General features: G+C 40.7%; 2 protein-coding genes across 3 annotated transcripts in view; both read left to right on the top strand.

The window, feature by feature from the left end:
- The window catches only part of ADAMTS13 (ADAM metallopeptidase with thrombospondin type 1 motif 13), a 57,517-nt gene extending 55,400 nt beyond the window's left edge, over nucleotides 1-2,117 (top strand). Inside the window, exon 32 of the mRNA XM_044661295.1 lies at nucleotides 1,243-2,117. Within this exon, the coding sequence (XP_044517230.1) occupies nucleotides 1,243-1,395 (153 nt within the window). The 3' untranslated portion in view covers nucleotides 1,396-2,117. The remainder of the gene's footprint in view (nucleotides 1-1,242) is intronic.
- Nucleotides 2,118-5,110: 2,993 nt separating this feature from the next.
- CACFD1 (calcium channel flower domain containing 1) lies at nucleotides 5,111-22,728 on the top strand. 2 transcript variants are annotated; one of them, XM_044661293.1, is made up of 5 exons: nucleotides 5,111-5,231; nucleotides 16,075-16,147; nucleotides 18,524-18,649; nucleotides 19,721-19,828; nucleotides 22,638-22,728. In XM_044661293.1, the coding sequence occupies exons 1-5, from the start codon at nucleotides 5,111-5,113 to the stop codon at nucleotides 22,726-22,728; spliced, it is 519 nt and encodes a 172-aa protein (XP_044517228.1). The 2 variants fall into 2 exon arrangements, with proteins under 2 accessions (XP_044517228.1, XP_044517229.1); XM_044661294.1 differs by lacking the exon at nucleotides 18,524-18,649.
- The last annotated feature ends 5,126 nt before the right edge of the window (nucleotides 22,729-27,854 follow it).

Below are 27,854 nucleotides of genomic sequence, written 5' to 3'. Positions count from 1 at the left end.
TGGCAATGCTGTTCTTGGGACCAGGGACTTCTCTTTCTGCTTTAGGATATATTTCCAAATTAACATTTAAGGAACGAGGGACTGAACCTGTGATTTCACAGGTGAGGAAATTTCTTGTACCAAAGTAGGTTGATAACTTCTCTGCAATTTGTAGTCTTAGAGATTGCCTAGGCACTAAAAAGTTAAATAACTTTCCTAAAGTCGCCATTGGGTCAGAAGCAAGACTTAACTGAGATAGTCTTAGCTTTGAGGTTGGCTCTTTAGCACTATATCATGTTATTTAGTCATTCAGTTATATCTGAATCTTTGTGACCTTTTGGGGGATATATTTTTTTGATTTAAAAAATATCTTTCCATGTTTACATGATTCATTTTCTTTCCCTCCTCTTTTCCCTTCCTCCTCCCAGAGCCAATAAGCCCTTCTACTGGGTTACACAAATTTCATCACTTATACCTATTTCCATAGTATTCATTTGTGCAATAAAGCAATCTTTTAAAACCAAAAACCCAAATCATATAGCCACATAAACACATGATAAGTCATTTGTTTTTCTTCTGTGGTTCTACTCCCACAGTTCTTTCTCTCAACATGGATAGTGTTCTTTCTCATAAGTCCCTTTGGATTGTCTTGTAGTAGCAAAGACCATTACATTGGATTGCTCCGCAATGTTTCACTTTCTGTGTATAATGTTCTTCTGGTTCTGCTCATTTCACTCTGCATCAGTTCCTGGAGGTTCTTCCAGTTCATATAGAAATCCTCCAGTTCGTCATTTCTTATAGTATAGTAGTATTCCATCACCATCATATACTATAATTTGTTTAGCCATTTTGGGGATTTTCTTAGCAAAGATACTGGGGTGGTTTGCTATTTCCTTCTCTAGATCATTTTGCAGATGAGGAAACTGAGCCAAACTGGATTAAGTGGTTTGCCCAGGGTCAACAGCTATGAAGTGTTTGAGATAAAATTTGAACTCAGGTCTTCCTAACTTTAAGCCTTGCATTCTATTCATTGTGCCACCTAGCTGCTCTAGCACTACACCATAGCATCTCTTTTCTAAACATGAGAAAAAGTAAAAAAAAAAAACCCTTGAATTTTTATTATAACTCTTTGATTTGAATTCTTTGTAGCCCCACAACAGCTTGGTTACATTGGTTTTTTAAAATGGATTACAGAATAAAGAGATCTTGACTAAAAGCTGCTTCAATGTGGGCTGACACATTCATATTCTTTTTTCCTTCTAGATCCGTGACATGCACAACATGAAGATGATAACATTCCATGGACAACAATTATTTTACTGGGAGTCTGAGGGTAGCCGGGCTGAAATTGAGTTCAGTGAAAGCTTCCAAGAGGACAACATTAATTTTCGGGGTCAATACTGGATCCTTAAATAGAATGAAGGGAAAATCTTCATCTGGAGATGATCTAGAATGAGATAGGCTTCTGACCCCCTTTGAGAGCTTATTCTTAACTTTGCTCTTGACTTTTCTGCCAATCATATCTCATGTCTGAACCTCAGCTTTTTAGGGATAATAATCTAATCCCTGAAATAGACTAAGGAATTAAATATAAGGAGGGCTTCTGAGATTATGGGCCTGAAAGAAGCTATTCACTTTTTAAACTTATTTCTATCTTTGCCACTATCAGGTATCATTCATATCTCCTTCCCTGTCTGGATCACATGCCTAGAGGGGAAGGCTGAAATGTCTGGAGAAGCTGCTTTTTAAGAAGCTAATAGGTGATCCTTTTACAGGTGGTTTAGGGGTGGAAGTACTCCAATTTTTCTGCCCTTAGGTAGATGGGGCTCACTTTTCCTGAGGGAAGTAGACTGAAAATCAAGACGACTTGGGCTCTGTTTCTGATTCTACCACTCACTTATTGTGTGTCCTTTGGTCTCTCTGAACCTCAAATTTCCATTTTATAAAATGAGGGAGTCCAACTAGATCTCTGAAATCCCATTTTAACTGACATTCTAGGGCTATACTTTTTTAGATTCTCATAGTGTCTGGGATAAGGATGAGTCAGGGAGATATCTGAGTAATTGAGAAGAGACTTTGCACAGATACAAGGTACCACCTCACTCCACCTACATCAATAAATATGCAAAATAGCTTCAGTTTGGAGTCTTTCATTTAGTTCTGTCTAAACTATCTTTCTAAAGTATTTCCTCTTTAGGGAGAAAAGCAAGTCTAAGGAGCTGGAAGAACTATTAATAACAACTCATGAGCGTGGGTGCATTACTTAGGTTATTAAGTGCTTTTCTCATAACAGTTCTGTTAAGCAGGTAGTATAATTAGTGTTAGGGATACAAATAAGAAAAAGAAAATATAGTTATTGCCTCCCAGAACTTACAATCCAGTGGAGGAGGACACTATGCAAAAAGAAGCTGAAAAGCTGCTAGGGAAACCCAGAGGCCAGGAGAGGCCAAGAAATATTATTCCATGGAATAATAATCAAGCCCCCTTCTGGATCACTTCCTTGCCATGGTGGACAGCTTTGTCTAGTTCAATGAAACTATGGGAAATGCTATGCAGGTTTACCCAAGATGGATAGGGCATAGTGGAGAACTATGACAAAAAGTGATACATAGGAGAAGGAAATGACAAATACCTCCAATATCTTTGCCCAGAAAACTCCATGGACATTATCAAAATGATAAAAGATATAAGATTGGAATATGAGTCCCTCAGGTTGGAAGGTGTTCAATTCATTATTGGGGAAGAGTGAAGGCCAACTACAAGTAACTCCAGAAAGAATGAAGTGGCTGGGCCAGAGCTGAAAGGAAGTTTAGCTGTGGATGTGTTTAGGAAAAGGAAAGTCTAGTGTTGCAAAGATCAATATTACTTAGAAACCTGGAATATAAGATCTATGAACCAAGGTAAGCTGGATATGGTCAAACAGTAGATGTAAAGTTTAAGCTTAAATGTTGACATTTTGGGTGTCAGTGAACTTAAATGGACAGGAATGGGTGAATTTAATTCAGGTTATTGTAATATATACTGCTGTAGGCAAGAATCCCTTAGAGCAGTGATGGGCAAACTACAACCTAGATCTGGCCCGCGGGGAATAGTTTGCCCATCACTGCCTTAGAGGAAATGGAGTAATCCTCATACTCAATAAAGGAGGGTGAAAAGTAGGACTAGGATTTAATCTCAAAAATGACAGAATAATATCTGTGTGAAACCAAGGCAAAGTCAATTCAACACTGCAGTAATACATATCTATGCTCCAACCACAGATGCCAAAGAGGCTAAAGCTACAAATATGTGAACAGAGAATTGCCAAGAAGTGCAGATAGCTTTTCAAAGAGGTAGAGGAACTAGATAAAATTGCCAACATTTGTTGGATTAGGAAGAAGGCAAGAAAGTTCCAGAAAAAAATCTACCTCTGTTTCATTGACTACACCAAAGACTTTGTGTGGATCACAACAAAATGTGACATGTCCTCAGAGAAATAAGAGTACCAGATCATCTTATTTGTCTCTTGAGGAACCTGTATGTGGGTCAAGAAACAACAGTTAGCACCAAACATGGAACAATTGATTGGTTTAAGAATGGGAAAGGAGTATAAGTCTATGTACCATCACCCTATTTATCTAACACATGCAGAGCACATTCTATGAAATGGTGGCTGGATAAATCAAAAGCCAGAATTAAGATTTCTGTGAGAAATATCAGCACTCTCAGATGTGCAGACAATACCACTCTAATGGCAGAAAGTGAAGAAGAATTAAGAAGCCTCTTGATGAGGGTGAAAGAGGAGAGTATAAAAGCTGGCTTGAAGCTTAACATAAAAAACAAAAACTAAGATCATGGCAACTGGTCCCATCACTTCCTGACAAAGAGAGGAAGAAGAAATGGAAGCATTACCAGATTTCATATTCTTGGGCTCAAAGATCACTGCAGAAGTAAAAGATCGATCCTTGTTTCTTGGAAGGAAAGATACTTCAAATCTGGAAAGCATGCTAACAAGCATATTACCTTGACGACAAAGGTCCACAATACAGTCAAAGCTATGTTTTTTCCAGTAGTAATGTATGACTGAGAGTTGAACAATAAGGAAAGCTGAGTCCCCAGAATCAATGTTTTCTCAAATTGTAGTGTTGTAGAAGACTTGAGAGTCTTGGACAGCAAGGAGATCAAGTCAATCAATACTTAAAGCAATTTAGAATATTCAATTGGAAGCACAAATACTGAAGCTGAAGCTAAAATAATTTTGGATACACAAAAAAAGACAGGACTCATTGGAAAAGACCCCGATATTGGGAAAGATTGAGGCAAAAGGAGAAGGGGATGGCTGAGGATGAGATGGTAGATAGTGTCACACAAACAATGAATATGAGCTTGGACAGTCTTCAGAAGGCAGAAAGGCTTGGTGTGCTACGATCCCTATTGGCAAGAAGAGTCTGATTCCACTGAACAACAAAAAATACCAAGCTTTGCTGCTGGTGGGAAAATGGAGTTACAAAGAACTTTTATAAAAGAGAGTATTGGGAAGAGTTTAATGAGTAGAGAAAGAATCGAGTATCAAAACCTGAGTCATTCTTGGTGGTAATGTGATTTCGGGTTCCCCTGGGTCAGATCATTTCGTAGACTAGTTAAGAGATGGATGGTTTGCCCAAGGTCAGAGCCAGGGCCCCAACCACTTGTCCTTGCCTTCAAGTCTAATGCTCTTTCCATCACTAATCTGCAGAGTCATCTTGGGGAGTCACTTCACCTTAGTGTTGGTTTCCCCATTTTTTAAATGTCTGTAATGCCTACGTTCCACTTGCATCTCCAAAAGACTAACTACAAGAGACAGAAGATAATTCATCCCGCACTTAGACAGTATTGGCCCGGCCCTCAAAAAGCTCCTCCCCATGTTAATTAGGCGGGCGGATCCCGAAGCGGCTCACACCTGCGCCTTTCCCGCCCCCACAAGCCACACCCAAGTATGCTAATGAGGTGGGTGGCTCCTTAACTACCGAGCTGCATCTCCCATAATGCAGTGCGTCTTCGGCCGACGTGGAGCGGAGGGCGTTTGCGGGAGGGGGTACTCTATTGTGACAGCTCGGGCAAGGAAGGGGACCCGGGATCGGCGGAGAAGCGTTTCTCCCTCCAGGAACGCACAATGAGCTCTCTGGGAGGGGAGACCTCGTCGGGCGACGCCTCCTCTCCGCCCCCGCAGGACGACGGCATGATGTGGTGGTACCGTTGGCTGTGCCGGTTGGCAGGGGTCATGGGGGGCATCTGTGAGTATTCCCCGCCCCCACTGGTATCTTTTCCCCCCACCCCGTCGGCTCGACTCGCGCATGCGCGCTTCCCATGCGAGTCGTCCTGCGCTACCCCCTCCCTTCATTTACACTCCTCTTGTAAATCATCCCTATCTGCCTTCATCTCCCCAGTCTTTCTTGCGGTGAAATGCCAGTTTCCGGGACAGAGCCCGGACTGGCGGGGCTCTTGGTTCTGCAGATGTGGCTTATAGAAAAGCACAGTATTCATATCTTCCATCCCGACATCACCTCTCTGCCAATCTCCCAACAGCGTTGTCCTTATTCCCAGCAGCAGTTTGTTGGAAAAGGCCTTTTGTCGAGCTAAAGACTGGCTTTGCCTTTTATCACCAGCTCCCCTTCCCCTGTCACACACAAACACAAGTAAATAAAAAATCTTGTAAAAATTTGTCCTGACCCTGAGCAGAATGTCAGGGCCAAGGGAAGGAGGAAAGGTTTTCTAGAGGGATATTTCAGTATTTAAATATCTATGTTCAAGGTTCTGTGTATGGTGCAAATCAAAAACAGAAGAATTGATCCTGCCCTCAGAGATGCCAGCACATAGATTATGGAAGCATAGATTTGAGCTGGAAGGGAGCATAGAGATACTTTAATAATAATAGTTAACACATATATTGCACTTACAGTGTGCCAGGCACTGAACTAAGAAATTTAGAGTTATCTCAATTAATCTTCTTAACAACCCTGGGAGGTTGTAAAATCTATTATCATCGTCATTCTGCAAATGAGGAAACTGAGGCAGATGTGACTTGTTCAGGGTTCCAGTTCTAGTGTTGGATTTGTTCTAGTTTTGGATTTGAATTCAGATCTTCTTACTTCAAGGATTAACCTGGGGTCTTAGAACCTTTTTTTTAAAACATAGTTTGATACTGACTGCACTTCAGTATAATTGGTTTCCTTTGTGATGCTGTGTTTTTATTCCCTGTATTTAAAAATATTTTTAGAAGGGATCCATAGTTTTCACCAGACTGCTAAAAGGGTCCAGGACACAAAAAAGAACCCCAGATCTAGATCAACCTTCTCATCTTAAAGGTGAGGAAACATTATTAAGGAAGTTACCCAAGCTCATACAGGTTGTAGGGTTTGCAGAAGTGGCATTTAAACCTAAGGCCTCTGACTTTGATTCTGAAGTTAACATTGATTGTGACCTGCACCATATTCCCTCAAAGCATATCAGGGCTGGAAGCAGTCCTAGAGATCATCAGGACCAAACTCAGCATTTTAAAAATGAAGACACTTGAAATCCAAAGAATTCAGAATGGGTTAGTGGCAGGGCCAGACCCCAAGTCCCCTGACCAGTGCCTTTTCAAAATCTCCATCTCTCATGCAATGTGAAAAAAAGATACATTTTCCATTTTTATTTCGTTCTTCAGCCCAATTATTAGCTTCCAAAAAGGAAAGGAAAGGAAAGGAAAGGAGGGTTACTTTGAGAGATATGATGCTAGTGGGCTTAGATGAGGGCAGCTGGATTGGGTTCTTTCACTGGCCAAATGGAAGATTTCTCTTCTCTTTTGAAGCCTCTTAGTGTTGGTGTCTGAGCATTTTCTTTCCTTTTTTTCCCCTCTGGTTCTTGGTTTTCATCACAGGTCAGTTTGAAAATGAAGAAACTCAGAACTAGAAGGGACCTTAGAAACCTACCAATACAACTTCGTCATTCTACAGAGGAGGAACCTGGCTCTGAGAGGATGGAATTTTTCCAGGGTCATATGCAAAGTTAATGGAAGAACCAAGATTAGACAGCATCTAGGTTTTGGTATTCCCATTTTTGCCCTTTTCTACCTTAGCAGATAAATGGACATATTTTCTCTAGTAGGGTTTCCCAGAGTGATGCTTTTGATTTAGGCATGTAGGTTCCACATAGGCACCCTAGGAAAATGTTACTAGATAGGATCTAGATGAAAAAGTATGATAAGCCTGGGGGGATAGGGGGTGATATCGGTAGAACTCCTAACATTTGCCCAACATTGCAGCTTAAGAGTTGCTAAGCAACTGTTTTCTAGTCTGGAGGGTTCTGAACTTCTAAGACAGTGATGGCTAACTTTTTTTTTAAATTTTTTAAACATTTATTAATATTCATTTTTAACATGGTTACATGATTCATGCTCCTACTTTCCCCTTCACCTCCCTGCTCTCCCCCCACCCATGGCTAACGCACATTTCCACTGGTTTTAACATGTGTCATTGATCAAGACCTATTTCCAAATTGTTGATAGTTGCATTGGTGTGGTAGTTTCGAGTCTACATCCCCAATCATGTCCACCTCAACCCATGCGTTCAAGCAGTTGTTTTTCTTCTGTGTTTCCACTCCTGCAGTTCTTCCTCTGAATGTGGGTAGCGTTCTTTACCATAAATCCCTCAGAATTGTCCTGTGTCATTGCATTGCTGCTAGTACAGAAGTCCATTACATTCGATTTTACCACAGTATATCAGTCTCCGTGTACAATGTTCTTTTGGCTCTGCTCCTTTCACTCTGCATCAATTCCTGGAGGTCTTTCCAGTTCACCTGGAACTCCTCTAGTTTATTATTCCTTTTAGCACAATAGTATTCCATCACCAGCATATACCACAGTTTGTTCAGCCATTCCCCAATTGAAGGGCATACCCTCCTTTTCCAGTTCTTTGGATGGGTAACTTTTTATAGACCATGTACCATGCCATGCCCACCCCCAGCAGAGGGAGGTAGTGCTCCCATTAGGCTACTGGGCAGAGGAACAGGTGAAGTAAGGAATGTCCTCAGGCCCAGTAGAGAGGGGGAAGGGAGCAGCTCAGCTCTGAATCCCTCTGCCTTTCTAGTAATGAATTCTGGCAGGTGGTGGCACATGTGCCCACAGAGTGGGCTCTGTGTGCCATCTGTAGAATGCTTGCCATAGGTTTGCCACCATGGCTCCAAGATATGGCTAGGAAAGAAAAGGCTGGTGATCTGATATCACAGAATACAGCTACAACAGATATTTATAGAAATATTAAACATTCTTGGTCAGGTGGGAAGGAGATGATGAAAGTCAATGTCAGGTAGGACCCTCTTCCTTGGCAGCCAGACCTGACATACTTGGGCAAGAATTTTCTCAACTCCCAGCTCTTTGATAAATGCTTGATCCCAGTTGACTTTTTGTCACCCTAACCACTTTTAGTTCTTCCTTATATTTGGTTGTATGTGCTTGGTTAAGGTTAGGGATATAGGGAGTGGACCTGGGATTTCAGTGCTTTAGGAAGCTCCCACTTGAGGATACTCCCTTTTACCAATGCAGGTCAGAAGTAAATTGAGGAATGAGGAAGTTAGGTATTTGAGGAAGTATTAATTTGTATACCAAAGTCTCCTATTTTGAGGGCAGGAGTTGGACATGGAACTCATTGAGGAAAGGAAATTGTTCCGGAGGTTGATAAAGACCACTAGAATCTAGAGTTATTTATAGTGTGATTTTTAAATACTAGTTATTTAATAGTGTGAACCTCAGAGAAAGAAAATTTGTTGAGTGATGGTAGAAATGGAGAGTTAAGTAATACTGAGTCCTATGTGACTAGTGAGTAGTGGGGGTATATAAGAGAAAATATAGAAAGGAAGGAAAATGATATTTTAAAAATAGCAATCAATGCTTTCCAAAGCCTACTATACATGTGTATGTGTATACACATATATTTATTTACATGTATGTGTATACATATATTTATGTATATGGGTATATAATAATCTGCTTAGCCATTCTTCTGTTTTTCTTTTTGGTACTAAGCATTATGAATGAGAGAGAGAGAGAGAGAGAGAGAGAGAGAGAGAGAGAGAGATCGGGGGAAGGGATTTGGGGAAGTGACTGAAATCTCTGGGTACCTAAAATAGTTGTTATATAGGAGACAAAAAAAGTCCAGCCACTTAGGTTTGTTCAGGGTAGAGGCAAAGGGTCCCATATATCTTAGCAGGCCTTGATGACATTCTAGTCCAGTGATGGATATTTTTAATGATAACTGTTCCATTAAGTAAAATTTTAACTTATCTGAATTTTAAAGAGGCAAGAAGAGTATGTTATACATTAAATTCAATTTAACACATGTTTATTTTGTTCAGTAGCATCTGAATTGTCTTTTTTTTAAATTAATTTTTCTCCCCAGTTATCAAGCATTTATCTATTCCTCCCACCCAAAAGAAAACAAAAACCTTATAACAAGCATAGTCAAGCAAAATGAATNGAGAGAGAGAGAGAGAGAAAGGGATCGGGGGAAGGGATTTGGGGAAGTGACTGAAATCTCTGGGTACCTAAAATAGTTGTTATATAGGAGACAAAAAAAGTCCAGCCACTTAGGTTTGTTCAGGGTAGAGGCAAAGGGTCCCATATATCTTAGCAGGCCTTGATGACATTCTAGTCCAGTGATGGATATTTTTAATGATAACTGTTCCATTAAGTAAAATTTTAACTTATCTGAATTTTAAAGAGGCAAGAAGAGTATGTTATACATTAAATTCAATTTAACACATGTTTATTTTGTTCAGTAGCATCTGAATTGTCTTTTTTTTAAATTAATTTTTCTCCCCAGTTATCAAGCATTTATCTATTCCTCCCACCCAAAAGAAAACAAAAACCTTATAACAAGCATAGTCAAGCAAAATGAATTCCCATGTTGGCAGTGTTTAAAAATATGTATCATTCTGCATAATAGTCTTATCATCTCTGTCATGAGTGGGTAACTTTTCATCATAAGTTCTCTAGTATCATGATTGATCATTATGTTGGTCAGAATTCAAAACTGTTTTTGTAATCATGATGTTATAGTAGAAATTGTTCTTCAGGTTTTATTTACTTAATTCTGCATCATTTTATACAACTCTTCTCAAGTTTCCACAAAACCATCTCTTTCTTACTGTACAATGGAATTCTATTACATTCATATGTCATAATTTGTTCAACCATTCCCCCACTGGATGGGCACCCCATTAGCTTCTAGTTCTTTGCCTCTATAAAAAGAACAGCTATAAATATTTTTATAGATATTGGAACTTCTCCACTTTCTTTGATTTTGGGGGGGGGGTATAGGCCAAGAAGAGGTTGTAATGGGTCAAAGGATTTGCACAGTTTAGTCATTTTGGGGCATAGTTTCAAATTGCTTTCCATAACAGTCGAATCAGTTTATAGTTCCACCAACTATGTTCCTGTTTTCTTGTAGCCCTTCCAACATTTGTTATTTTTCTTTTTTTTGTCAGTTTGCTAATTTGATGGGTATAAGGTGGAATCTCTGAATCACTTTAATTTGTAATTCTCTAATTAGTAGTGATTTGGAGCATATGGTTATAGATAGTTTGAATTTCTTTCATTAAAAATTCTTAAACTTAACTCGAGTCTTGAAGAAAACTAAAGTTTCTAAGAGAGGAGGTGAAGATGGTATGAATTAAGCTCTGATCAGCCATGACTTCAGAGCTTTAAGGCTAAGTAAGGCATGCTGCCCAATTCCTCAGAAATGATAGACTAGAGGTACACAGAAGGTGACAGACAGACATTTTTGATGATTGCCAATATCTACATTTGTTTTGTTTGACAATGCTTATTTGTAACATGGGGGAGTTAAAAAACAATTTGGGAGGGGGCAGCTTAATGGATTGAGTCAGGCCTAGAGATGGAAGGTTCTAGGTTCAATCTAGCCTTAGATACTTCCTAGCTGTGTGACTCTGGGAAAGTCACTTAACCCCCATTGCCTAGCCCTTACCACTCTTTTCCCTTAGAAGCAATACATAGTATTGATTCTAAGGAGGAAGTAAGGGTTAAAAAAAATTTGGTAAGAAGGGACCAGTAATGATATTCTTTCCCCACCAAAAAAAGAAAGTAGAGTCATTGAAGCATTTTTAAAAAAAATGCATAAAAGGGAACAGAAAGAAGTTCAGAGAGTGGCACAGACAATAGGATAGCTTTGAAATCCTTATATTTATTATGTTTTTTAAAAGGGATGTGTAGGGGCAACTGGGTGGCACAGTGAATAGAGTGCCAGGCCTGGAGTTGGGAGGACCTGGGTTCAAATTTGACCCCAGACATGTATTAGTTGTGTGACCTTGGGCAAGTCACTTAACTCCAGTTGCCTAGCCCTTCTTGCTCTTTTGCCTTCGTATCCATTCTAAGATAGAAAGTAAGGATTTTTTTTTTTACATGATGTGTAATGGAGTTCTGTGGTTTCGTAGATAATTTTTGTTTCTTTACTTCCCTGACTTTAAAACTGTTAAAATCTTCTCTTTTGCAGTAAGCCTTTCCTGACCCTCCCCACTACTAGTGTTTTCCCTCTGAGATTATTTTACATTTATAGCCTATTTATCCTATCTACAGGATATTTTGCAAATTGTCTCCATCATTAGAATTTGAGCCCTTAGAGGAGCTCAGATTTTTTGTTTTTGTCTTTCTTTAAATTCTCAGCACTTTAACACAGTGTTTAGCATATAATAAACTCTTAATAAATGCTTTTTGCCTGACTGCAATAGAAATGATTCTGTTTATTGGTGTTTCTAAAATTCAGAATAACAAAAACAAATGATAAAAGCTTTAGAAAAGGGGGAGGCTGGTACATTTCAGACATGTGCAAGCCACACGATCTGATGCCAGAGGTAGAATGCTGAGTTAAAGGAACAGAATATAGATCAATTTGAATGAAAAGGATAGTCATGTGAAATTAGCCTGGAAAGATAGGCTGTAGCCAAGCTGAAAGTCTTTAATACTAAATTGAGAAGTTTGTATTTTATCTTGGAGACAGTAAGGGAAGCACGAAAGGTTCTTTTGAGCTGGGGAATGATGAGAAGGAGAATGTACTTTTGGCAGTTTTGTGGAGGATGGATTAGGGACTGGAACTACTGTAAACAGAGACCAATCAGGAGGTTGTTGTTATGGGGCAGTTCAGGGTTGATGAGGGCTTAAATTAGGGTAGTGTCCTGAACCAGAGGTTGGCCATTAAAAAGATTTATAGCTAATCCACCATCATAGAAGGAATCAATGGAGTCTGAATATAGATCGAAGCATCCGATTTTTCACTTTGTCTCCTTCGTTAGTATTTTTCTGGTATGAGCAGTATGTGTCTTCTTTCACAACATGACTAATATGGAAATATGTATTGGATGATGGCATATGTATAACTAATATCATATTACTTGCCATCTCAGGGAGAGAGGAGGAAAGAGAGGGAGGGAGAGAACATGCATTGCAAAAAGGCAGAAAATGATTATTAAACATTGTAGGTGGCTCAGTGGATTGAGAGCCATGTCTAGAGACTGGGAGGTACTAGGTTCAAATGTAGCCTCAGACACTTCTTAGCTGTGTGACCCTGGGCAATCAATACACGGTATTAATTCTAAGATGGAAGGTAAGGGCTTAAAAAAATTATCAACATGTAAAAATAAATTTTTTTAAAAAGACTAATTTCTAGGTGGCTTATTGTACTTAGCTTGAAGTCAGGAAGACCAGAGTTCAAATTTGACCTCAGACACTTAGCAGTTTCATGACCCTAGGAGTCATTCTCAATCTCCTCATTTGTAAAATGGGGGAAATATTTGCACCCATCTTACAGGATTGTGGTGAAGATCAAATGAAATACTTATTATCAGGTGCTTAGCAATATGGCATATACCAAGTGCTACATAAGTGTTAGCTATTATTTTTATTGTTGTTGTTATTCATATGGAATAATCATCAGTTATTTGGAATATTTGTGGAGAATAGCTCTTTCTTCCATGACAGTTAAGTGCAGTTTCACTGCAATTTCAGGGTTCCTGCTTATCCCTGGCCTTGAAATAATCAAGGGAGCCTAGAATTCAATATAATTCTGTAAGTACATGTTAAGCACTGGACATAGGATCATAGGTCTTGAGCTGGAGGGATAGAGGTGATCTGGTTCAACCCTCTCACTTTACATTTGAGGAAAATGAGGTCCAGAGAAATTAATCAGCTTGTCTAGAGTCACTGGAGTAGTTAAGTTTCAGAGGCAGAATTGAAAGCCAGTTCTTCTGACTCCAAAACCAGTGCTTTTCTCACTCTCTGCCAAGATGTTCAGGGGCTTAGTCCTGAGGCTAAGGTCAATAAACACTCAGGTTACAAAAGACAGTCTAAAAGGGGGAAATCAAACATATACATAAAGATGTCTAATGCCAGTTGGAATGCCTGCCAGAAGCATTTAAAAGAGGTAACACAGTGCTAGGGGACTTGGGAAAAGGAATGAATTGATCTTTGACCAGGAAGATTTAGCAAAGACTTCATGATTAAATGGGGAATGGAGGAGGGCAGCCAGGTGTTTCAGGAGATAGAGAGCCAGCCTTAGAGACAGGAGGTCCTGGGTTCAAATGTGGCCTCAGACACTTACTAGCTGTGGGACCCTGGGCAAGTCACTTAACCCCCATTGTCTATCCCTTACCACTCTTCTGCCTTTGAACCAATACATGGTATTGATTCTAAGATGGGAGGTAAGGGTTTAAAAAAAAAAAAAGAGGTACCTGGGCCTTGAGTTAAACAAAAAACAAACATTTAAGTTCTTGCTTTGTGCCATGCTCTGTGCTGAACATGGAGGATACAAAAAAGACAAGATCAGCAGCCCTGCCCTAAGGGAGCTCACATTTTAATATGGATCAGTAGGATTTCAATAGGAGATAAAGATGAAGAAACAATGAAGAGTAGTGAATCTGTAGAGACATAAGAAGGTCTGCACAGTATCAAGCCTGTTCCCCGCCCCCCTTAATAATCTAGAAAGTAGTGGAATGTGGGCAATGTTGAGGTCCACTTAGCAAAATTCTTTGAAGCATAAAGTCTTCAACTGGTATTTTCTTTACCATATAACCCAATTAAAGAAAACAAAAAACCTTTTAAATTTTCACAAGGAAAGAAAACATTAGAAAAAAACACTTATTTTCCTTCCTATAAGTTCCAAATAAATTCCTTTCTCTCAGGCTCTCCATTTTGTTTGTATTCCCTATCTTGACTGACTTGTTAGCAAATCCTTCACTTAGGAAGAACAGTGGTCTGGGGGTCAGAAGTTTAGTTTTAGTCATTATTCCTGCCATCACATTATTTTGTTACCTGGACTAAGTCACTGCCTCTTGCTGGACTTCTGTATAAAATGAGGAGTTTGGTCTGTGATGTCCCTTCTACCTGGAAAGTTGTAGAATTCTGTGATGATAGATTCCCCTCCTGAATTGTTAGTTTATTCTCCTTCCTCAAATTAGCTCATGTTTAATACTCCACATATAATGACAACTTCTTGAGTGTAGAAATTCTGTGATTTTTTTTGTCCCCCCACATCCTGCACAATGCCTTGTGTATAAGAGGCATTTAATAATAAATGTTCCTTGAATTGAATTAACAGAATTTAGGCAGCAATACCAAATCAGCACCAGAAGGAAGATTATATCCTGGCATTTTCCTGAGGAGCTGGATGGCTAGGTTTGGCTTTGGTTCATTCGTTTTCTTCCCCTATCTCTTGTCATCCAGATAAAATGTCACTGGAGAAATCCAGTTCATGTTAGTCAGATCAGGAGATCAGGTGCAGAGAAGCTGGTGCAAGTTTAATGAACTGTTTGATAACTGCCCCAACCTTGCTGGAAGGCTTCAGGCTTCTTTCTTTGCTTACTTGTCATAATTGGGCTTAGTATCTGACAGAATCTTCCTTTCTCTCTGCATAGAGAGCTTCTCTGGGCCTTGAATGGTCAAGCAAATTTGGCTACAGTTTCATTCATCTTCTTTAACCACATCTTTCCCAAAGCACAAGTTCTGGACTCTTCATCCCCTGCTCAGTAAATTCTAATGGCTCCCCTTTACCTTTAGAATAAAATACTAGCTCCTCTATTTGAGATTTAAAGTGATACCCAGCCTGGCTTCACCTTACCTTTCTAGCCTTTTGATGCCTCTTTTCCCTTCATACACTGTGGCCCAGCTGGACTGGCCTTTTTGCTGTTCCTTGTATACAGTACTGCATCACCTATCTCCATGCCTTTGTCCCCCAGACCTGGAATGTGTGCCCTTCTTTCTTCCACCTCTTAGAGATTTAGTTTCTTTCCAAGCTAAGCCGAGCATCATCATCTTTGTGGAGCCTTTCCTGATCACCCTGCACTGTTAGTTCCCCACTTCCTCCTTACATTACCTAGTATCTACTTATCTGGATATGTATCGTCTCTCCCTATAGAATGAAATCTTCTCTTTATTTTTTAACAATTTCTTTTAATAATAAATTTCCAACTAAGTTTTCCAAAATATCTCCTTTCTCCCTTCCCTTCCCCTCTCCCTAAGTTGAGTTATATATGTATTTATCAGAGCAAAACAAGAATGAAAGTTTCTTGAGGATAGGCACTTTTTCACTTTTGTCTCTTGTTAGTTGTATTCAGAAATCTGCATGTATTCCTCAAAAGAATGAGGATAAAAATCCCCAGGATGTAGTAGTGAAAGGTCAGCACATAATACTTAATAAATGTGCATTGACCGATTTTCTTCTTGTTCTGTCCCTGTCTGGTATTGAGAGCTCATTGATTTCAGAGCCCTGGTCTAAACTCCAGGGAGAACACTAATAGAACATATTCCTGCCCACCATGGAGTCCAATTTCTTGGACAGTAGTGGTATCAGCATGGAGTTGGGTAAAGAGAACTGAACTTGACCTTGTCCTCAGATTCCCTGTGGGACCTTGCCTCTCTGAGCTTGTTTCTTAAAATAAGTGAATTTGTATAAAAGTACTTTGAAAAGGATAAATTATAAGATAAACCCAAGGGTTTATGGTTTTTTTAATGATGCAGATTTCCAGCCAGGTTTTCTGCATGGCTTTGTTCCCTTTTTTTGCTGCTGATTCTAGTCAATGTCTTTTGTTTTCTAGCTTGTGCAATTTCTGGCCTCTTCAACTGTATCACCATTCACCCACTCAACATTGCAGCCGGTGTGTGGATGATGTAAGTAAATTAACACCAGAGATATTGTCTCTATTGGGTGGATGTGGGTTCCAGGTCAGGACTCTCTTTCTTACCATCATATATTCTACTCCTCCTGTTGAGGGAGGGTAGTGGTGCACTGGGCCTAGAGTTAGGAAGACCTGAATTTAAATATGACTTTAGACACTACCACTGTGATCCTGGACAAATCACTTAACCTCTTTTTGCCTTGGTTTCTTCAACTATAGAATGGGCATAATAATAGTACTTGTCTTCCAAGGTTGTTGTGAAGATAAAATGAGATAATATTTATGAAATGCTTAGCACAGTGTCTGGCCACTACTATAGATTCCTTTTCTTTAACTTTTACCTTCTGTCTTAGAATCAATACCATGTATTAGTTCCAAGGCAGAAGAGTAATAACGGCTAGACAGTGGGGTTAAATGACTTGCCTAGGGTCACACAGCTAAGAAGTGTCAGATTTGAACCCAGTACTCCTGTTTCCAAGCCTGACTTTCTATCGCCTAAGCCACCTAGCTGCCATCACCTACTAAGTTCTTAATAAATCCTTCCTTCCTTCCTTTTTTCCTTCCTTCCTTTCTTCTTTACTTCCTTTCTTCCTTCCTCCTCCTTTCCTCTTTCCCTAGACTCAAATAGGGAGATTCATACTCAAGACTATTATTGGAGCATTATGCATGACTTCAGTTTTCACAGTGTAAAAGGATTTTGGAAGAACTAAATAACTTGTTGGAACTGTGGGCATCAGCAGAGTTGTGAATGTCAGATGGATGCCAGGACTCTGAGAACCAGGCTGCAGTAAAGGGATATGCATGTATCAATGGGATGCATAAAGTTGGGGTAGGAAAATTGGAAGTTCTGTACAAGGTACCAACTATCATTACCCTGGGGTCTGCCTCATATTGAGGCAAGGTCTGTCTCAATCAGATGATTTTTAGATATTTCCTACTGGTGTTTCTGCCTCTGTTTCTATTAATTCATCTACTCTTAACTGTGTTGGAACTCTTCTTTATTTGTTTTTGAATTTTTTTTCTTAAAAGTAATTTTTCCAGAGTTTCTGGTGATTACTTTTCTTTTTGGTGTTTTTGAGAGGAATACTGAAGAATTGGACCTTTTTCCCACTTCTTACTCCTCTGTTTCCCACTGCTTATAATAATTCCTGCTGGAGTGGAAACTAGTACCTAATCATAGATGATCTGAGGTCATGGGTGGGAGAAGCAGGTCAGTGATGGTATGTGGCTTGCAGGGGGAGGCAGAGATTTTGGGTAAAGCTAGATACTAACCCTGGAGAAGGTCCAGAAGAACTCCAACAGAGATAGAAAACAGACCATTTTTCAAGAGCTGGAAAAAAGAAGAAGGTCGATGTTCCTCATGTGGCTGAGAAGTAAGTGCAAGGAATAGATTGAGCAGTTCCGCTGAAAATCAAACAAGAGAAAGTGGGGAGTTGCTAACTAGATTTGGCTATCTCGGGGAGTTTTTTAAATTGCATGCAAAGGGAATTTGGTTAGACATGAATAAGAACTCGATTGCCGTAGGTTATAAACCTGTTAAAAACTAAGAGTTGGGAAATAGTAGTTTATGCCTGGAGAATTTTAAAGCTAGCTGTTTGTTACTACTGGCTTTTATATTCATGGAATTGCAGAATTATCAGGGATTCTATAAGGGATTTTGGAAACTGTAATTGATTCCTCGTTTTAAAGGGTATAACAGCTGAAAACTCAGAAAGGCAGTGTTTTGGCCTAGATTATGTGGTGAGTTAACAGTGGAACAACCTGCTGAGACAGAGTGGACTGGATAATATGATCTTTTAGGGCCCCCTCCAACACCAAGGGTCTTGAGTCTAACCTGTTTAAAAAAATTTTTTTTCTCTTAATAGAAATTGTCTTTTTCCCCTTCCAGCTACCATCTTGGTCAGAGGGCACATTCTTAATAATCAGATAATTTCTGTAAAACACTTGTTACTGTGAGAGAAATAAGGAGACAGTATAGGAGAAGTATAAGCTTCAGGGTCTCTTCCCAAAAAATTTACATGGCAGTTGGGAAAAGAAAATGAAATCTAGAAAATAATTAAAAGATAAGCATTAAATTGTGGGTTGCTTTGTGCAGTAGGCATTTAGAGAAGGATGGGGTCTTTGTGATCTTATGGCCAAGGAAGACTTCACAGAGGAATCCAAACTTGAACTACACTTTGCCAGTCAGGTAGGATTAGATATATGGCTGAGAGACTTTGAAGAGGATACATATCCTTCCCAGAGACCTTTACATTTATGATTTGAGTGAGTGATTAATCAATTTGGGACAGTCATTGAGTGGGGTTTTTTTGACCTGTCTAATTGGCTTACCACTCAGCTTTCATGATTTCTTTTCTTTCTCCTCCAGGTTAAATGCCTTCATTCTTTTTTTGTGTGAAGCACCTTTCTGCTGCCAGTTCATTGAGTTTGCAAATACAATTGCTGACAAGGCTGACCGGTTGAGGCCTTGGCATAAGGCCATCTTCTACTGTCTGTAAGAGGCTTGACCATAAAAATTTCATTTTTCCCTTTTCAAATCCATTTTTTCAAATCCATAGTTTTCCCATTTAAAACAATTACCTGCTAGGAGAATAGGAACTGAGATTGATCAATCTGGAGAGGAGAAGACTAAAGGGTGACTTTGAAACAGTATTTGCCCTAATTCACTAAAGAGTTTAACCCTTGCCTATACATGCTCTGCAGAAATTACTTCACTAAGTATTCACTAAGCACTTAACTCAGCCCTAGATCAGCCTGTGCCAGGTACTCTGGCAGGAGGTGGGTGGGGGTGGAGAGTTGGAGGAATATGAGATATAGGCTCTACTTTCAAGCTTACAATCATGGTAGACATGTAAAATGTATCCATGATGTAGAACCATGGAGATACACTATGGCCAAGCACAGAATCAGATGAGTGCCTCAGTGCTGAGAGGATCAAGTACAGGCCTTACCAGCAGTAGCTCTATTACATTTTTTTAAGCCCTTAAAATTGATACTAAGTATTGATTTGAAGGCAGAAGAGTAGTAAGGGCTAGGTAATGGAAGTTAAGTGACTTGCTCAGGGAGTATCTTAGTCTACATTTGAACCCACGACCTCCTGTCTCTGGGCTTGGTACTCCATCCACTGTGCTGCCTAGCTGCTCTGTTCCATTGCATATTTAATGAAGGACTTTGGGGTGTTTAACTCTGTGCTAAGTGCTATGAGGTGTACAGAAAAGTATGAAACCCTGAAATTATCACTATGATTAGGTATAGGATACAGGCAGGAATAGATCCTTCATTGTAGAAAGAGGATTGATCTGGGAATCAAGAGATCCAGGTACAGGACTTAGATTTGCCACTAATTTGCTATGTAATTTTAGGTGATTCATATTTTCTTCCTGGGTCTTGATTTCCCCATGGGAGGGTTGGACTAGATGATCTCCAAATGGAAGATCAGAATGAGGTGGAGTTGGTCTGGAAATAAAGTAGGGCAGCTGTGCCAGCAAATATCGTAGAGGAGCCTACCTCCAAGGACCATTCCCCCCCCCCCCAATTTCTAGTTCTCTTATCTGCTTCTCCATAGGATGGCAGTTTTCCCCATTGTCATCAGCCTGACCCTGACTACCCTCCTGGGAAATGCCATTGCCTTCTCCACTGGTGTGCTTTATGGACTTTCTGCACTTGGCAAAAAGTATGTCTGCATCTTTGGCTTATTTTGATATTGCAAAGCTATTTATTGTTGTTGAGTGTCCTGATACCTATAACTAAGGAAAATCTGTAGGTTCTTCCCATTTTGCACTTGAGACTGTGTAGGAATGCCATGGCTGAGCAAGATCAAAAGTTCAACTTTTCTAATGGCTTGCTATCCTCTTTAAGGTTCCAAGGATAAACATGCCCTGGGCTCCCTGCATGTCATGCTCTACCTGGAGAGTTCCATTGGGTTTCTCTAATAGTCTACTGGAAACTTTCTCAGGAAAACCAAAGGGCTGAGCAGGATTAGTCACTAGATCAGTTGAGGGTCAAGTGCAAAGAATCTTGGAATTCTTTATAGTGGAAGAGTATGACAACATTCTAGAACCAAAGAATAGGTATGAGTAGGAAATGGGGCACCAGCAACACTGAGGCTGATGATCTCTCTGGTTTTCTGACTCACTGTCAGAGTATTTTTTACTAACTCCTAGAGCTTAGGTATAGAGTCCAGATGAGACCAGGAAGCTCCAGTGTTATAAAGAGAGTACCAGACCTGTGATTTGGTCTGCCACTAACTAGATGAGGAATCTTAAGAAATCCCTTCCATTTTCTGGGCCTCCATTTCCACCTCTTTAAAATGAGGGAGTCGGACTAGATGATATCTAAAATCCCTTCCAGCTCCCCACTGGTGGGAAATCAGTGCGTGGTTAATCTTTTTTTTTTTTTTTTTTTTTTTTTTTAACTCTTGCCTTCTATCTTAGAATCAATACTAAGTATTGGTTCCAAGGGAGAAGAGTTATAGAGGCTAGGCAATGGGGGTTAAGTGACTTGCCCAGGGCCACATAGCTAAGAAGTGTCTGAGGCTAGATTTGAACCTAGGACCTCTAGCCTTCAGGCCTGGTTTTGTATCCATTGAGCTGGTTAGTCTTGATAAGAATTGGTGCTACGTGGGACTAAGGACAGTAATGAGAGTCAACAGTGAGATAGAACAGCTGATATCCAAATGGCCCATTTCACAATAGGAGTATCACAATTGTTATATTCAAAGTCTGAGTTTCATCTTGATTGACAAGAAAGACAGTTGGAAGACTTTGGAATGTTCCCAGATGCCGTGAGGACAGGAGCAAAGGCAGTTGGCCTGAGGATAAAAATACCCTAACAGTCATCTGGGGGGGGTCTTTGGTTTTTGAGGCTCATTTGAATCATCATTAGCTATTAGGATTCTGGGCCTGGGAAGTGAAGGGAGGAAGAGAGATAGAAGAAGAAGAGGGTGGGGCTGACATCACAAATTGATACTAAGAAAGCTGAGAGAGGTCATCGGTATCCGTACCAACTGAGCAGATTGCCCTCTGGTTTGGCAGTGGCCAAGCTGAACCAGAGGAGTGTGAAACCACTAGCTCCAGCTTACTGAAACAACAGCCTACAGTCCTGAGGGATTATTGATCATAGCTATTAGTGACAGGGTCTCCTATCCCCAATCCGTTCCTGTTTATTCCTTTCTCTATTTAACATCAATAGATGAAAGTTTTATTAAGTACCTTCCTGAGTGGTCATTATGTCATGACCCTTGGGGAGGGAGCAACTCAGTCAGATGGAGCATGATCCAAGGCTAATTAGAGCCCAATATTAATAATTAATCCAATCCCAGGTGGGACCTGAAAGGGTTACCCATCCACCAGACCATCCTGGCTGGCTTGCCAAAAACTGTTATAAAGAAAAAATAGGACTCTTGTGATACTGCTGCTATGCTCCTAGGGGATATTGGTTTGGGAAGCTGTGCCTTGTATTCCCCTAGGTAGCTGGTGACTGGGAACACCCACACAGTCACCTTAGTTTGATGATATAAGTCCCTTTCTAAATATAACAGTGCCCAGGCAGGACCCTTGTGGTCTGGTGGATGGATATCTGACTGAGTTGCTCCCTCCCCAAGGGTCATGATATAATGACCACTCAGGAAGGTACTTAATAAAACTTTTATCTATTGATGTTAAATAGAGAAAGGAATAAACAGGAATGGATTGGGGATAGGAGACCCTGTCACTAATAGCTATGATCAATAATCCCTCAGGACTGTAGGCTGTTGTTTCAGTAAGCTGGAGCTAGTGGTTTCACACTCCTCTGGTTCAGCTTGGCCACTGCCAAACCAGAGGGCAATCTGCTCAGTTGGTACGGATACCAATGACCTCTCTCAGCTTTCTTAGTATCAATTTGTGATGTCAGCCCCACCCTCTTCTTCTTCTTATATCTCCCTTCCTCTCTTCACCTCCCAGGCCCAGATACCTAATAGCTAATGATGATTCAAATGCCTAAAGATCTAGGGAGATTCAGAGAGGATCAGTGGTCAAAGCTCAAAGACCTAAGACCTGAGCCTCAAAAACCAAAGACCCTTCCCAGATTACTGTTAGGGTATTTTTATCCTCAGGCCAACTGCCTTTGCTCCTGTCCTCACGGCATCTGGGAACATTCCAAAGTCTTCCAGCTGTCTCCCTTGTCAATCAAGGTGAGATTCACAGAGTTTGAATATAACAATGTATGGGAGAGGTTGGGCATAGGGTCAGTCAATCTGTTTTTGGTTTAAACTTAATCAGGTAATACAGCCTATGATAGGAATAGTTAGCATCTCCCTACATGTCCCCAACAAAATTGATGTGAGAGACCAAGTTCCTTGGAACCAAAAAATGCTTATAGAATTTTGTTAGAGCTCAGTCAGTCCTGACTTCAGCCTCAATCTACAGAAGGAAACCTGTGGTTTACTTCTTGCTTCTTACTCATTGCTCTATTGGTTTCATGATTCCTTTTTCCCCTTGTAGGGGTGATGCAATTTCCTATGCAAGGATCCAGCAGCAGAAGCAGCAGGCAGATGAGGAAAAACTGACAGGAACCCTTGAAGGGGAGCTGTGAGCATCTGGTCCAGGATCGGGGCCTTCCTCCTATCGCCTTAAAATGACCCTTTCTTCTCTAATTCCAGTGCCTGGCCCTCACACCTTCTCTTTCTGTGGGAGGACAGGCACTTGGGTCCCAGTGGATTGGAGTGGACAAAGGACTGTGCTTCAGCACATGGCAATGTTGAGAAGAATATTGAAGTAGGAACTCTTGCACAGTGCCTAGCATCTAAGATGCGAGTGCTTGGGAAACACCAACACAGGTATTCCTGCCTCTCTATCTTTCTCACCCTATCCCTTGAAGACATACTTCCACCAGACCTGCAGGTCAGCTAAAGATGAGATGACAAGGCCTGTGGCAGGCAGGCACTCCAGCGAATTGGAGCAGAAATCATGAACCACAAGACAGGTCTGGAAGACAGTGACCTATGGCGGAAGTATGGCTGCCTGGCATCTCTGGGCCGTGAGTTCTTCAGTTGGAAATGGAGCAGAGCAGGTGGTTTCTTTCATGTTTCCTGCATCCATAGACTGGTTGTAGCTGGATGCCAGATTGACTTTCATACTTAATATATTTTGAAAAGTATATAATGACCCAGTAGAGGGACATGGAAGTAAAACCTACTTCCTTCTACTACCAGCCTGAAACAAGTTTTCATCCCTGTTCTTTAGGAGAGATACCTTAGATTCTGTCCTTGCTATACAGGACAGGGCAAAACAACCTCATAACATCTATTATGGCTATCAAACTGACATTCAAGGCCATTTATGAACCAGGCACAAAGTATAGGTTCAGTGATGGCAAGGGCTACATTTTAAGGTGGCCAGGGTTTAAATTTGATCTCCCTTTGCTAGGAGTCAGATCCAGGAGGTCAGGGCCAGAACTGTCTGTGGGAATGAGGACTTTTCTTGGTCTTGGGCATAGCTTAATATCCTATTTCTTCCTCTTTGCCTATTATCCTTTGATTTCCCCCATTCCCTGCATCAAGTTATAGAACTTGGAAAGCTCTGGATCCTTATAAGCTATTGGGAAAAACCTTCCAATTTCTCCAATCTCTTCTTTATATCTCAGTTGGGATATGAAAGGCTTTGGAGTGAAAAGATATTCTTGAGGTCTTACTAACATCTAAGATGTCTCTCCTCCCAAAAGCTCCTTTGACTCTACCCTGGTAGTACTGGGGTCAGCTGGAGCTCAAGGATAGGATGACTGGTTATGCCACTGTGCTCCCCACAGATCTCACTGTGCTATGAGCTCAAGAGGTTTCACACAAGAGGGAGGGTAAACTGAAATCATTGCAGGAGTGATGGAGGAGGAGCAGCCCCGGCAATATTCCCTGTACTTACCTCTGGATTTCCATGAGATTTCATGCAAATCACTCTCCATGCCATCCCACCTGTCACTTGGTGATCCCTCATTGGCCTTCCAGGGCCAGGGAGTAGCCAAGACCCTTCAGTCAGCAGGAGGTGCATGATGCTAAGATGTACAGAGGATAAGCACTCCTGAGCCTTCCTATAGGAGAACCCACAGCTCCCTCAGTGACCCAAGACCCATTTCTGTGGACGGTATTTCAGGTCAATTTAGAACTGACTAAAATTGAACTTTTCCCAATGGACTCTTTGGCTATGGCTTTGGTAGTACATAATTCCTCAGCAAGATGACTGTTATCAGCCAGACTTATGGGAATGTGAGTAGAAATCACACCAGCCATCTCTGAAACCCAAAGTCCCTACTTCTACTCTTTCTCAAATGTGTGTACTTGCTCTTCTTTCTCATATTCAAATAGTACTTCCCCTACTCTATCTTCTCTTCCTCCAAGCCCTCAAACCTGGTGCATCATCTTCTGAGAGATGCTACTGTCTGGCAGTGATTCCAGGGTGAGATGGGTCAGTGGTTGGTGTACTGCCCCAAATTTAGGACAGATATGCTTTGCTTTGGCCTGGTTGAGGCCTCTCTGCATTGGGGCGTTAACATCTGTCCCAGATTGAAATCTGAGCAGGGAGAGGAAGCACACACCAGACTAGAAACATTTCTTCTCTCACAAACTGTTTACCTAGATTACTCACTAATCTCATTGACCACCTTTCCTTCTCAGACCTATCTCCAAACTACACATCACCCACAGCAATCATTCAATCTTATGCAGTGGTCTGATCTTAGCTGATGCAAGAGTTTTACTTGATCCTATCCTATGCTGGGACAAGACTAACCCCCTCTGGTCTGCCTTTGTAGCCCTGAAAAACTTTGGGGTTGCTGCTGAGTTCATGGAGCATGCTAGAGGCCAGCCCAACCAAAGTGTAAGATAGACTTATGCAGTAAATTGTACTGGATGAGCTTGGTGGGAGTGAGGATATGGGTTCTTTATTGAGTCCTCTGCTAATATTTCAGAAGATTTTACCTTGTGGGAAGGTGTTTATCTTCCTCCTTGCTGCAATTTTAATTACTTATTGAGTCCAGGTAGATCTGGGAGTTATGTGCTGAGAACAGATTATCTCTGCCATCTTCCATCTCTCAAGGGCTTTGGACTTAACATGTAAGAATATAAACTCATTGGGAGCTGGACTCTCAAACTAAGCCATTGTGTGTGTGTTTCTAGGAGAATTTGTACCCTAAACTTCCCCACTTGCAAGGTCATTGCTCACTTGAATTCACCTTGTCCTGTGGGTTTTTGACCATTTGGAACCTTTGGGGATTTGTTGCTGATGTTGCAGTTTTGTAATTTTTTTAAAAACAATGATCTAACTGACCTCCCTGCCTCTTTGTGTCCTGTGGCCTAGTTGGCTCCTTACTGTCACTCATCAGTGTCCTTAACTGACATCCAGGCCACTGATGGCAATAGTGGCAATAGTTGATCAGCATTATTAGTCTCTATGGGAAACAAGGACCTATCACTGTTAAAAATTTCAGAAGAACTCATGTAGGTCCTTGCAGGGGTCCAGGCCTTATCCCTCTCTGGGTGCAAAGGGATTGATTGATTAATCCCTATGTAATATTTTATGCCTGCTCTCAGAGGCCCCACTATTGATTGTATAAGTAAGAACACTACTGAACTGGTGCATCTCAAGCAATAAAGAGTAATGTTGTCTTAGATATAACACTAGCCATAATCACAGGAGCCATGTCGCCAGGAGGGGCCAAGCAGTGGACTGATATCAAACTCTCCTCATTGGGCTATAGGCATCCTGGATAGTATCACTAGAGGTGGAAAACTATTTTCAGTGAGGCATTAATACTTTTCTAGAAGGAGGCACCAGACCTCCCAAGTATCATAGTCATGGTGTGGTTAACTTTGCAGAAACAGGCATGCTTTTTTGTATGGAGCAATCATTGTATGTAGAGCCAAGACAAGCTTAGTCTCAGTAAGGTATTTAAGGATAAAATGGAATTTGACTTTTTGGAGAAAGGCAGATGTGGCTTCAAGGAGGTAGTAGGCCCTATTCCTCTTAGAGAGGCCATTTTTCAATTCACCGATTACTACAGTGACTCTCAGCCATAAGTGGCTCACACAGGATCGGAAGAACGTGTTGAAAATGCTACGTTTGTTCAGGACAACAAATACTTTCCTGTGTTTGCAATATTTTCCCATCTTTTTGTATATGCAGTGAATAAAAGACCATTCTACCTCCTAGAGTGAAGTGGAGATTTCTCAGTCTTTCACCTTTTGAAAAAAACATTTATTTTTGCTTTAAAAAAATCAAATAAAACCTAAGCAGCAGGGACCCCCACCTGCTATGGAAAGTTGCAGTATACAGAGGAATCTGGTGGTGGCAATTCCCCCCATCAGGCTTACATTTGCCTCTTGTCTTGTTCACCTACCTATATTTACTGTAGCTCAGGCAGTTACTTAGGGAATTCAGGTGAAGTTTAGATTGGATGTTAGTGACACCTTTTTCCTGTGCTTTGTTCTGGTTTGCTAGTGTATACCAAAATCCCTGAGAAAGCAACCTTCATAAAGTGAGCAGACACCATCCTCTGGGGCTGCTGAGAGTGTCAGACCTAAACCTAGAAAGGAAGGCTGTTTGTTTTTCAGACAGAAGGAGATTTTGGCTTATTGGTGCTTAGAATCAAAATGATAGAATTAGAAGGAACCGTAGAGGTCGTCTAGTCAGAACTTTTTTTTACAGATGAGGAAACTGGGACCTGGACAGGGAAGATGATTCTCATTAGAGAGGGGAAAGGTTACAAAGAGCTCTTGACAGAGACAAGATCCGGGTTTCCTGACTCCCAGGTCAGTATTGATTCTTCCTATTGCATCACAGAGTAGCCGGAATCTAAGGAGCAGAAGGAGTTGGAGGAAGATCTTTCTTGAGCTACAGAGGGTTTTCCTCTGAACTAGAATATTTCCTCTTCTAGAACATTTTCTTAATCTAGATTTTCCTTGCTTGGATTTCCAGCGTAATCTGCATTTTTGAGCAATAAAATGTGGCATTTGTCAGTATCACTTTTTTTTAAGCTTTCCTTTTCATTTCCTGAGCCTGAAAGCAAGTAAGATGGGTTGTCCACCATTCATTTTGGAGCAGGGATGGCTTACATTAACCATATCATAGAGACTACCAAGGTTTTTGCCTTTGGAGATGACCTACAAGCTTAAGATATTAAAAAAATCCTTATAAAGACTTGAGAGGCTTTTAGATGAAACAAATGAAGAAACTCAAGAGTTCTTCCCCATTAGATCAATAGATTAGATCTCAGAAGCAGGACTTTCATAGAGGGGCCTTGCTATGTGCAGTAAGGAGATCAGAGGACTCCAGAAAGACTTTTAGCTTTCCAAATAGTTTCATCACTCAGGCCCACCTAGCTTGAAGTTCTATTCTTTTTTTTTTAACCATAGCCCACTCTTTTCAGTCTTTTCTTAAAATGTAAAGCATTCTGGGAGAGCTGTCACAAAACTTTAGTACCTTACACACCAAAATGTTCATTTCTTCCTGATGGTAGAAGCATGGGAGCAATCTTAGGGCCTTAGGCTCCTACAGAATCCTAGTATCTTAGGGATGATTCAGGGCTCAGAGGTTACAGAATTTTAGAGTTGGATGGGAACTTAATGGCTCTTTAGTCCAACTTCATTTCCCATCCAGGAATCACTTCTGTAGCAAATTTGACAGATGACTAACCTGGCTCTGAGGACTTCCATTGACAGTGACCATACCAAA

The sequence above is a fragment of the Gracilinanus agilis genome, chromosome 2, assembly GCF_016433145.1.
Source record: "Gracilinanus agilis isolate LMUSP501 chromosome 2, AgileGrace, whole genome shotgun sequence".
In the NCBI taxonomy this organism is placed as follows: domain Eukaryota; kingdom Metazoa; phylum Chordata; class Mammalia; order Didelphimorphia; family Didelphidae; genus Gracilinanus; species Gracilinanus agilis.
The sequence above is the reverse complement of the archived record's forward strand: the minus strand, read 5'-3'. Positions and strand labels throughout refer to the sequence as shown.

Coding starts and splice junctions, on each gene's coding strand:
- CACFD1 (XM_044661293.1), top strand. CDS start 5,111: ATGAGCTCTCTGGGAGGGGAGACCTCGTCGGGCGACGCCTCCTCTCCG. Junction 5,232..16,074: donor AGGGGTCATGGGGGGCATCT/GTGAGTATTCCC, acceptor TTTGTTTTCTAG/CTTGTGCAATTTCTGGCCTC. Junction 18,650..19,720: donor AAGGCCATCTTCTACTGTCT/GTAAGAGGCTTG, acceptor GCTTCTCCATAG/GATGGCAGTTTTCCCCATTG.